Raw genomic sequence first — 12,320 nt, 5'->3', positions numbered from 1 at the left:
AGAGAGAGGGAGTCAAAGACTAAAGCAGGGGAGAGAGGGAGTCAAAGACTAAAGCAGGGGAGAGAGAGAGAGAGAGAGAGAGAGAGAGAGAGAGAGAGAGAGAGAGAGAGAGAGAGAGAGAGAGAGAGAGAGAGAGAGAGAGAGAGAGAGAGAGAGAGAGAGAGAGAGAGAGAGAGAGAGAGAGAGAGAGAGAGAGAGAGAGAGAGAGAGAGAGAGAGAGAGAGAGAGAGAGAGAGAGAGAGACGGACCCGATGACATCTGTGGCGACGGCCCTGAAGCAAACAGTGAATCAATCCAAGGGGGGACATGCCAGCCTGCTGATGACATTCTCTCATATCCTTTGCGGGGTCTGTTTGAAAAAAGCGTGAATACGACTTTGAGTCTCAGGCCTCCCGCCCCCAGAAGTGTCAAAGTAATTTGTAGTAATACAACTATTAATGAGAAGTAATTTTGGACAGCTGTGTTTGATTAAGAGCAGCCCAGTTGGAGGGGGGGCCTGATCCCCTCGGATCAGCCCCCCCCCCCCACTCTGCCATGCCTGAAGCCCAAAGGCACTCGGGCCGGTCGAGGTTCAGTGGCTTTCATATTGGGTTTGTCGGTTGAACATTTACACGTTTGTAAATGTTCAGGTTCAGAGGTTAATTCACTGCGAATCAGGGAAATACAAGTTACATTAATGACTATTCTTCATGAAATTATAACACACACAACATGCACATGCACACATGTATTCAGACACGCACACGTATACAGACACGCACACATATGCAGACACACACACATGCAGACAGATGCACGTGCACACACATATGCAGACACACAGGCAGGCAGACACACGCACTCTCACGTGCAAACTCGCACTCACTCTCTCCCTTCCCATCGGACGGTGCTGGGGGGTTCTTCTGCCAGCGTGCGTCTGTGACGTTTCCAGCGCTGACTCCAATGTGGACGCACGGCTTTAATTCACCGTGTGATGCGTTCGTTTATGGGTGATGCGCCAGAATTAATTAGATCCTCGCTGAGTTTGTTTTCAGGCTTCCTAACTCCCATCTGTACAGCAGAAGTCATCCTGTCATATTGCTTTGGAGGATGATGTTACCCACCATCCATAAGGGTAACACTGCTCACGATGTGGTTGAGTGAACGTCTCTCCCTCGTGGGTGGAATGTAATGGAGTTGAAAATCGAGAATGAGTTTACTGTTTGTTTTGTGCAGTTGTGTTATATTGTTTCCTTAAAACTTCTATGCATGTGTGGACGTGTGTTTTCAGAACGACCTTGTGTGTTGTGTGAAGGAGATTCTAATATAGACATTTGTCAATAATTTGACACTTCAATCCAAAGATACTTAATGAAAATGGACTTCATTTATACAGCGTTTTACTAACCAGTGGTCACTCCATGTGCTTTACAGTATTGCCTACCATTCACCCTTTCATAAACACATTCACACACCGATGGCGGAGTTGATCATGCTAGCCAGCTCGTCGGAAGCAGTCAGGGTTGGGTTTCGTTCTCAGGAATACTTGGCTAGGAGGAGCCGGGGATCGAACTAGCAACGTTCAGGTTTTCCCTGTCAAATATGAACTCAGGGTTCAACAATTCAACCCTACTAGTCGATCCTGACACAAAGAGAGATTCAAAGGGAAGCACGTACTAATGTACGCACTTATTGTATGTTGTGCGTGCTGGCAGTTGACATAAGCACTTATTGCATGTTGTACGTCCTTGCACTTAAAAATAGTACTTGGCATTGTGTCGCATCTTAACCTAGCTATCTTTGTTGTATACGGGGAATGGGTTGACCTTGCAATTGTCAGTGCTTTGCACTCCTTCTTCTCACAAACATACTTATTGGAAGTTGCTTTGGCTAAAAGTGTTGAATGCCCTGAATGTGAAAGAGCAACCGAGGAACTGCTCCATCATGTGTTCTGTGTTCCTCAGCTACTGGGACATGGCGTACGACGCGGACGTGATGGAGAACCGTGTTGGCCTCAACCTCCTGTACACTCAGGTGAGGAGCGTGTCTGAGGATAAGCCCACTCTGGGCCTTATCTCTGCAGCATTAACAGCCAAGACCCTCGGTTCTCCTTTCCGTACGACGGCAATATTGGATCACAGGGATGGAACAGGAAGGCCAAGCTATTTATTTCTTTAAGCTTTCAGCACATTCCTCTGTTGGATTATTATTGCTTCCTTATGGCCACACACACACACACACACACACACACACACACACACACACACACACACACACACACACACACACACACACACACACACACACACACACACACACAGTCAGACCTAATACAAAGAGTAGCAGTTTAAATTGAGTTCAGGAGCATCGAGGATCCTTCTCTGATCCCATTTATAGTAAACACAAACACTCGCAGGCATTCATGCACACATCTCTTCTTAAGCACATTGTAAAGACTGATTTGATTAACATCACGGATGTGGACAGTTTCCTGATTGCGAGTGTGTGTGTTTGTGCGCACACACGTACAACAGTATAATAATATTCTTTGCATCCATCTTCCTCATCTTAGTTAAAGTTGCAATGAATAACATTTCAGCTAGCTCACAGCCAAGCAACTTAGACATGTCTCTAGTCATTGATGATGGAGAATTTTGTCAATAAAGACCCATCCAACGATATATTCTACAAATGAAAATTGCTGAGAGAGAGGAGAGAAAATTGCCCTCTCTCTATGTGTAGACGCCAGGTTGCACCTCCATTTTCATTCTCCTTCGTCGTTGGAAAGGGAGGGGGGGAGGTGACCTCACCACTGGATCACACTCATTCAGACACAACTTTAAACTAACCAGGCCTCATACAACAAAAAGCAGCCTACATTTAATATCATTTAGAAAACCTGCAGGGAATTTCAATTGCGAGATGGATCAGACTTACATCACCATTTGTTACGTGACCGAACGTTTTTGGGAGCTTGGAGATTGGTCTTTGCAGGGGCCCTGTCTAACTTCAGTGAGGTTAACCCCCCCCCCGCTCTGGTCTTGTTGTTGCCGTGGTGACCCAGACGGTGTCTGACATTGAGCGGGGCTGGATACTCGTCAACAAGGACCATCACCGGCAGCTCAAGTCCCTGCAGGAGAAGGGCTCCAAAAAGGAGGTGCGTGTCTGTGTGTGTGTGTGTGTTTGTGTGCCTGTGCGTGTGCGTCTTTCAGTGTTGTGCGGCCATCTCCTCAGCCACTACCAGTAATTGCTTCAGGACTCTCCTTGGGTCTCCAAAAAAAACAGAATCGGTCACTGCTCATACATCCCTCCTCCTCCTCCTCCTGCTCAGTTCATCCGTCTGGGCCAGACCCTGAAGTACTACGGCTACACCAAGTTCGACCCGTGCGTGACGGACTTCCCGGAGCAGGGCTGCCACGTGATGGTGAGCGCGGGGAACAACGAGCTCAACTTCCACGTCAAGCTGCCCAGCGAGCAGATGAAGGAGGGCAGCTTCAAGGTCACGCGCATGAGGTGCTGGAGGGTCACCTCCTCGGTGAGTCGCGCGCACACGCACGCACGCACGTACACACACACACACACACACACACACACACACACACACACACACACACACACACACACACACGCAGGCAGACGCACAAATGCAGATACGCAAACACCCACACGCAAACACACACACGTAAACACAGGCATGCAGACACGCAAACACAGGCATGCAGACACGCAAACACAGGCATGCAGACACGCAAACACAGGCATGCAGACACGCAAACACACATGCAGACACGCAAACACACAAGCGTGACAGGCAAACACACTCACGCAATTAAACACGTGCAGACGTATAAACACACACGGCACGTACACAGGAAAGAGGGGCATGAATCACACACTGACTCATGCATAGACACGCACATGCAGACACGCACACGCACACACATACACACACACACAAGCAGAAACACACACAAATATATAGAAACACACTGACACAAACCTGCGTACACACATATGGAGAGTGAGAAAGACTTGAGTAGATATTCTACACTCTCAGATCAGTTGTGTGTTAAAAAAAAAAGGGTATTAAGATATTGTTTTCTAGGATCGGTCGATTGCCCTGGAAGATATTCTGTCAAAAGAAAAGAAAATATTTTCCACTGTTGGATTCATCTCAGAAAAACATTGTTGAAATAACACTTTTCCACAGTTGCGTTGCCCTCTGAAAACAATCCTTCAAAACCTAAATATTTTCCAAAGCTTGACGATCCCTGAAAAACACACGAAAAAGAACTCAACAAATTCCGCAGGGTTTGTTTGTTTTCCTCTGAAAACTGCAGTTTTCCGCAGTCCCCGCTCCCCGGAGTTCTCTCCATTTATTATCAGGCGATCCATATCGTCCTTGTGGCTGTCGCTGAGCCACACGCTCTCTCTAGAATCCTGCCAATGGCTGGTGGCCCCCCAACACCCATCTTCGTTAGTCCCGTCAGCCAAACAACCCTCCCGGGCGGGGGCCTGACATCGACCCGCCAAACACACGACGCACGCACAAACACTCCTCCGTCTCTCCATTGATTATTTATTCAACCTTAATTCATCCGGGAAATTGATTACGAAAGACAATTTCCAAGAGCGTTGTCGCAGACAGGAGGCTGTTATTGACATCAATAAACATCAAACGGTGTATGCAACAGAATAAAAATCACTTTCATGAAATGGTAAAGAACGAAATAGTAGTTGTTTAAGGCTGATTGTCGACGCAGTTCCATGAAGTGCAAATAATATCAAATTTTATATTAAAGTACAAATAAAATGTTGGTATCGATATCATAATATGGCGACTTGACCTCCACATGAGAATCAACAAGTAATTTCTGATTCAACCATGTGTGTGTCTATGTACCACCATATAGTATCTCCAGAATTCAATGGGCAGTTTTCCTACCTCCAACTCCCAAGGACAGAAGCTCATGGATTCACGGTTGACCAGCATACTGTTGCCATAGCATAGCCTCAGAGATCTGACTCAGAAAGTCTCATTTGCACTTTTATTGAAAAATATTATTTTGAGTGGTAAGTGCATTGGGTTTGGCAGGGTAATTATTGTTGAATCGAATGTTGACTCGATTCCCAGCATGCAAACCACCTTCCTGACTGTTGTGCAAGAAACGTTAGCTTTGTTATTCATTTTCTTCATAGTTTAATCTTTAGAACTGTGTGTGTGTTTGTGTGTGTGTGTGTGTGTGTGTGTGTGTGTGTGTGTGTGTGTGTGTGTGTGTGTGTGTGTGTGTGTGTGTGTGTGTGTGTGTGTGTGTGTGTGTGTGTGTGTGTGTGTGTTTTAAATTAACACCCCGACACACACTTGGCTTATCAATGTTTCCCCATCCGTCCTCCCAAAACCTCTGGCCCGGAACTCGTCTTGTCTGAGGGGCTATCGCGTTGGGGACAGGAAGGGAGACGCGCACTACTAACTACTACTAACTATCTACTCCAAACAAACAAAACGAATGAAAACAAACCGCTTAACTGACTGCTATTATGTGCAGAGCTCCAATAGCTTCTAAGTAGCGTGTTTGCGCTCTCTGGGGCTCGTAAACAGGAAACGCACACGGGGTCGTCAGCTTGGGCCAGAATAGCACGATAAAGTTTGTTTGTTTGGTTGTGTGCTCTTCTAGACCTCCAATCACAGGAGGCCATACAAACCGTGCCCTCCTCATGGGGGGGGGGGGGGGGGGTGTTATCATGTGATGTAGCCCCTGTAAGAACACACGGGCGTGTAATGAGTGAGTTCTGCTGATGGAGGGGGCTGAGGCAGATTACAGGATGCAGAGGGGGTGGAATGAAGAAGTGTTTACAGGATGAGATGGAACAGTCTGATGATGATGATGATGATGATGAAGATGTTTAGACAATGGGATGGAACAGTCTGGTGGTGATGATGATGATGATGAAGATGTTTAGACAATGGGATGGAGCAGTCTGGTGGTGATGATGATGATAATGAAGATGTTTAGACGATGGGATGGAACAGTCTGGTGGTGATGATGATGATGAAGATGTTTAGACGATGGGATGGAACAGTCTGGTGGTGATGATGATGATGAAGATGTTAAGACGATGGGATGGAACAGTCTGGTGGTGATGATGATGATGATGAAGATGTTTAGACGATGGGATGGAACAGTCTGGTGATGATGATGATGAAGATGTTTAGACGATGGGATGGAACAGTCTGGTGGTGATGATGATGAGGATGTTTAGACGATGGGATGGAACAGTCTGGTGGTGATGATGATGATGATGAAGATTAGACGATGGGATGGAACAGTCTGGTGGTGATGATGAAGATGTTTAGACGATGGGATGGAACAGTCTGGTGATGATGATGAAGATGTTTAGACGATGGGATGGAACAGTCTGGTGGTGATGATGATGAAGATGTTTAGACGATGGGATGGAACAGTCTGGTGGTGATGATGATGATGAAGATGTTTAGACGATGGGATGGAACAGTCTGGTGGTGATGATGATGAAGATGTTTAGACGATGGGATGGAACAGTCTGGTGGTGATGATGATGATGAAGATGTTTAGACGATGGGATGGAACAGTCTGGTGGTGATGATGAAGATGTTTAGACAATGGGATGGAACAGTCTGGTGGTGATGATGATGATGAAGATGTTTAGACGATGGGATGGAACAGTCTGGTGGTGATGATGAAGATGTTTAGACGATGGGATGGAACAGTCTGGTGGTGATGATGAAGATGTTTAGACGATGGGATGGAACAGTCTGGTGGTGATGATGATGATGTTTAAAGATGGGATGACGATGGCGCTGATGTTTAAAGATGGGATGACGATGGCGCTGATGTTTATGATGGGATGGCGACGGCGCTGATGTTTCGTGTGTCCTGTGGGGGACCTGCAGCAGGTCCCGGTGGCCAACGGCAGCGCGGGCCCCTGCGGATCGGCCAAGCTGGATGTGAAGCTGGAGCTGGCCTTCGAGTACCTGATGAGCAAGGACCGGCTCCAGTGGGTCACCATCACCAGCCCCCAGGTCAGACGCCACCCCCCCGCTGCCCGGGGCTTCTGGATTAATGGGATCTTTTTTTTCACTTTCACATGAAACGTCATTTTAGTAGTTTCAAACGACGTGGTTTGCGTACCCTCAGGTCAGAGTTTTTTGTTTACCGTTTTATATTTTTTATTGAAATATTCTTGCATACAAAACAAAATGGGACATCAACATGTCAAGCAAGACATCACCACACAGAATATGCAAACAAAAACAAACTAAATGTATAAATAAAGTATCATTTATATATAGAGGTATACATCGATACATTGATTTGAAGAAACCAACCAAAAATAAATCAATAAAGGTGGCAGAAATACCTCCCGGAGGTATGATAATAGCCCAGAGTGGTGCTGTGGCGTACTGACTATTTTAACGTACTGAGCACACCATTCCCTGACGTGTGTGTGTGTGTGCGTGTCTGTGTGTCTGTCTGTCTGTCTTCAGGCCATCATGATGAGCATCTGCCTTCAGTCCATGGTGGACGAGTTGATGGTGAAGAAGTCTGGAGGAAGCCTCAAGAAGGTCAGTGACTGCACGGTGGTACAGGGGATAGCCCTGTCGCCTCACGGCAAGAAGGTCTTCGGTTTACTGCAGCTGGGGATGGGTTAAAATGCAGAGTCCTCAATTTTGTGTGTGTGTGTGTGTGTGTTTCCTTAGATGCTAAGGAAGAGGCACAATGGCTCAATCCACCGGTCAGACAGTCAGCAAGTTGTGAAATCCCCCCCTCTTCTGGTGAGCCTGGACACTACAGTATTTGACATATATTTGTTTCTCACCTCATCCATTTATCCAGTTGAGCTGGACCTTACATTTGTCCCTTCCTTTTATTCTGCCCCAGGACTCCCCTGACCCCAACCGAGAACAAGTGGTCAAACTCTCTGTAAGTATTTTGGGGATTGTAGATGTTTGTATTTGATTCTCCCAATGCAATGCAAAATCCCAAATGCATTCATGCATTTATCCGAATGCAGATTAAAAATGAATCACCTGCGTGGGTTCCTTTAGTGAAAGTATCCGCTGAATGAAATAAGTGTAATATATATTTGTTAATTCAGGAGATGTTTCTCTCTCCCTCCCTCTCCCCTCTCTCCCTCTCTCTCTCCCCTCGCTCCCTCTCTCTCTCCCCTCTCTCTCTCTTTCTCCCCTCTCTCTCACCTCCCCCCCCCCCCCCCCCCCCAGACCAAGCTGAGCTCCGTCTCGCTACGCGGCATCAGCGCCTCCAACTCGGCCAATGACGTCAGCGGCAACGATTTCCACGGCAACTACGCGTTTGAGGGCATCGGGGACGATGACCTGTGAGCCTCGCCCCCCTCGACCAGCCGACCCCGATCAACCGGGGGTGAAGGAGGGAGAGAGAGGGAGAGAGAGAGAGAGGGAGAGAGGGAGGGTGTAAGCTAAGCTGAGCCACACCGGGCTGAGAGAGAGTCGGTTCGATTCTCCCTCCCGGAGAGTTCCGCTGCCTTAAGTTCTCATTCATTGTTGGATTGTTGTCTTTTAGTTTTTATATTGGGGTTTCGAAACCGAAATGCTTGCATTTTAAAGTCGCGCCGTCTCACCCTCGCGTTGTCTCACCCTGGCGCCGTCTCACCCTCGCAACGTTCCCCGGCGGCGGCGTTCTGTATTAGCTGTGACACTGAGAAAAGATAAAGCATGTTAATCTAAAACTTTAAACACAAAAGAGACACAAAAAATGAATCGGTGATTCACTGCTGCCATCTGTTCTTAAGTAATTGCTTGCCGTCTTGAAAATCACACATTTTGTTGTCGTTTTGCGTGCAAACGTTCTTGATCACACTTGAGAAACTTAAACAGCCATTAAGCCTGCTCTCCATTTTCTAATTTCCGTGGCTTTGTGGCTGTTTCTGAGCCGGAAGGTTTGTCCGTCGAGTAAGACCTGGCACTAGTGATTCACGACTGGACCGGAGTGTTCAGTGAATGTGTTTTTAAAATAGATCCCAGTAGATAAAAAGTTATCCTATTCAGAGTGACCGTTTAGATGACTTTTAATTGATGCAAAAATATTTGACTGGGCTACATACCAAAACAGCATTTTGTTGGAGAATATAGTCCTGGACGAGATTCTAGTTTAGATGGCGTTTTCTTTTTCTTTAAGTGCCGTCAGTGTTTCAGGTTAGGAGTAGGTAGGTTTTGCTTCATGATATTACAATAGTATTAGTTTTAATAGATAGTTTTCACCTCGTGTTTGATGCACAGCCCCACTCTCTGCCTTCAGAACTCGTTGAATGCCTTAACACTTATGTTTGAAACACATTTCCATCTAACAAATGAAAGTGTGAGGGGGGGGGGGGGGCGTAATCACTCTAAGCATTACACTAAAGTTACCTTCATCGCATCACCAGTGTTAACTACAATATGGAAGGATCTCGGCCAAGCAACTTGCACTTGCTATTTCACTCGCGTTGCACAGTATTACTGGTGAAGAGGGATATTTATGGCGGGAGAACGACCTGTCCAGCGTGACTTTGACCGCGGTTTGAAATTCCAACTTTTTTTTTTCAACTGATTATTTTCTTTATTTTTTGTTCCTTTCAATCGATTATATTATTTCCAAGGTTTGTCATGAATGCCAAATTATAGTTTACTAAAGCATTTTGCACATAAGATAGGCCTACACATAAAATTATGTCACTTTTATAATATGTACATGCATTTAAGAAAGAAGTATTCTGAACATTTACGTTATAACTATATCAAATAGTTTATTGTAATCAAACAGATCAAATGTAATCTAAGATGTATAGAACAAAAACAATTATACATACTAACCTTTTAGCATTGTTTACAGGATATTTAGGGAACACTTGGTGAAAAATGAAAAGTGTTTACAAATCTGATTTGTATTGATTGTTCTCTGCGGGTGACAGGACTGTTGTGAGGACCCTTCTCGTTAGGCTCGCGTCATAATCTCATTATAGTTTGTGACATCGGCTCATGATTGCAGAGGATTTATTTTTTTTGAAATTTGCAAATGTGATCAAAATGGCTGTTTGAGCAAAGTCCGTAAGAGGATTTCCTTCTTTAAAATGAGCTTAGCAAGTGAAGCCTAACCAATTCTTGCTCTCATTTCCATCTCATTCCAGGTCTCTCTGAGTCTTAAATCGTCTTTGTTTGTTAGGAGTTGTAAGAAAAGCTGCATTCATAGCTAGTTTGGTACGGCCATGTCCCAGAAGGTGAACTCTGTGGGTAGCTACGAACTGTCTTGTCCTGTATGTTTCTGTTTTGCTTGAATGTCTTAAGGAAGGCATTGAGTAATAGAAGGGGTTGTAATGCCAATGTTGTAGTTTTTATATAAATCATTTTTCTTCATATTTCAGAACAAATACATAAAAGCTGCAATGTCTTGGGTGTCAATAAATGTATAGGTGCCAAATTAACTACTTGTGTTTGTGTGTTTCTATTTAATCTATAATAAAAAAAAAAACCTCCAATGATTAGTTTGAATGCCTGTCCCTGAATAAACGGAGATGATTTTCTAGTCAAATATTGATGTAAAATAAATTAAGTACACTTCCGCAATCAAAATAGGTGTGCTACGTGAGACCAATTTAGTAGAATATTCACTAAATTCTCCAGTAAGTTATGGATGGTCCCTAGTTGCACGCTCTAAACCAACAGGGGTGCAACTAGGGACCATCCGTAAATTACTGTTCAAAGTTAAACGATTCTAACTAAATCGAGTAAGAAGCCGCTGGATCCTGATTGTCTTATATTATAACCGACTATCCAACGTATCACTCATTTGACCGCGGTCACGTCAGAGCCGTGTCTCTAATGAGGGATGATGAGGTGCAGACCTCGAGAGGGTTTAATGATGACAGTGTTTCTCAGTGAAAACGACCGCCTGCGTGCTAATTAGGCTGATTGGAGTGCGTCGTGCGCTCTGCTTACGAATCATCAGTGGAAAAGGTTCGCTGACTAATTACTCGTTGACGCAAACAAGGTGCCTGTGTGTAGGAGGTGCAGTAATACTTACACAGAACAGCCAATAGTGATCATTTACCTTTTATGGTTCCGGTGAGGATGAGAAGATATAACTTGGGAAATGGGTGGAAGTAGTTAGCGACCACACACACACACACCAATGTGTCTCTCAAATCTCACTTGGCCCCTCTCTCGTTAAAATAATGAGTCACCGTGGACGGTGGCGTTTAATGTGTTTTTTTAAAGGAACATACGATTATGCAGGAGCATTTTTGTATTCCGACCTTTATCCACCAGATGGCGCCAAAGAAACAATTAGGTGGAATGCAGAAGCGACTCAAGACTCATACTATTATTACACACTATTTTTAGACCTTTTTTGCAACATTTTTTTAAGACCACCTCCCCAGAATGTATTACTATAGACCTAAAATGTATTTAAATTGATTTTGGACGTGGTCAATAATTATTTCGTTTCTCTCACCCTGCCATCATTTATCAGTCCCTCCAGAAAAACGCGATTATGCGATCGCATAATTCAACGCATAATCAGCCAAAGTCTGCATATTCATGCGGGGGCCGCATTTTTTTCAAATATGCCGCACTTTCAATGCATACATTGCATATTTCCACGCAAACTATGCGGGGCTTGCATGATTTCATAATCCCCGCATTTTCATTGCAAAACAGTCACATATATCTTAGCAGAAAGTTGAAAAATGTTGCGTTTACTTCACACAACAGCAGCCATTTCCCCCTGTTGCCATGGGAACGTTATGAAGTGACGTAACTACGCGACGTGAACGTCATCGAAAAGCTGCATTTTTCGCAAATTCCCGCAATTTCATCGCATAAAATTGCATAAATATGCCGCATATTTCATCGCATAAAATTGCATAAATATGCCGCATATTTCATCGCATTTTAAAGAAAACGTGCCGCATAATCAACGATTTTTGGCCGCAACAATCACAAAAAAACGCCGCAAACTATAAATCATAGTTTACATTTGTGAATGATAGTTAATGTTACTGCATCAATTATTTGTTCCCTGTGCCATGCATTATTTCTCCCCCCTCTTCCCACCATTGTGCTGTGTGTTTAGTAAACGTTTATAATTTAACATAGTTTAACATTAGTCGTTAATGTTTCGTGTTGGTTTTGTCATCCATTTTAAATCTGAAAAACAAGTTCCAACTGTTGCTCAGAAAGACCGTTGAACTCTAATTCAACCAAATGAACCAATTGTGTTCCAAGATAGGTTATCGATTATAAAAAAAAACATTTAAAGAAATGGCAAGAAAATTAAAAACACACA

At 44.5% G+C, this 12,320-nt stretch overlaps 1 protein-coding gene across 1 annotated transcript in view; it reads left to right on the top strand.

The window, feature by feature from the left end:
- Window positions 1-10,442, top strand: part of snx17 (sorting nexin 17) — a 28,152-nt gene extending 17,710 nt beyond the window's left edge. The window contains exons 8-15 of the mRNA XM_079753749.1: window positions 1,944-2,013; window positions 3,044-3,136; window positions 3,311-3,514; window positions 6,911-7,039; window positions 7,505-7,582; window positions 7,718-7,792; window positions 7,899-7,940; window positions 8,240-10,442. Of these exons, the coding sequence (XP_079609875.1) occupies window positions 1,944-2,013; window positions 3,044-3,136; window positions 3,311-3,514; window positions 6,911-7,039; window positions 7,505-7,582; window positions 7,718-7,792; window positions 7,899-7,940; window positions 8,240-8,359 (811 nt within the window). The 3' untranslated portion in view covers window positions 8,360-10,442. The remainder of the gene's footprint in view (window positions 1-1,943; window positions 2,014-3,043; window positions 3,137-3,310; window positions 3,515-6,910; window positions 7,040-7,504; window positions 7,583-7,717; window positions 7,793-7,898; window positions 7,941-8,239) is intronic.
- The last annotated feature ends 1,878 nt before the right edge of the window (window positions 10,443-12,320 follow it).

Source organism: Pollachius pollachius (genome assembly GCF_949987615.1).
Source record: "Pollachius pollachius genome assembly, chromosome: 16".
Lineage (NCBI taxonomy): Eukaryota > Metazoa > Chordata > Actinopteri > Gadiformes > Gadidae > Pollachius > Pollachius pollachius.
The sequence above is the reverse complement of the archived record's forward strand: the minus strand, read 5'-3'. Positions and strand labels throughout refer to the sequence as shown.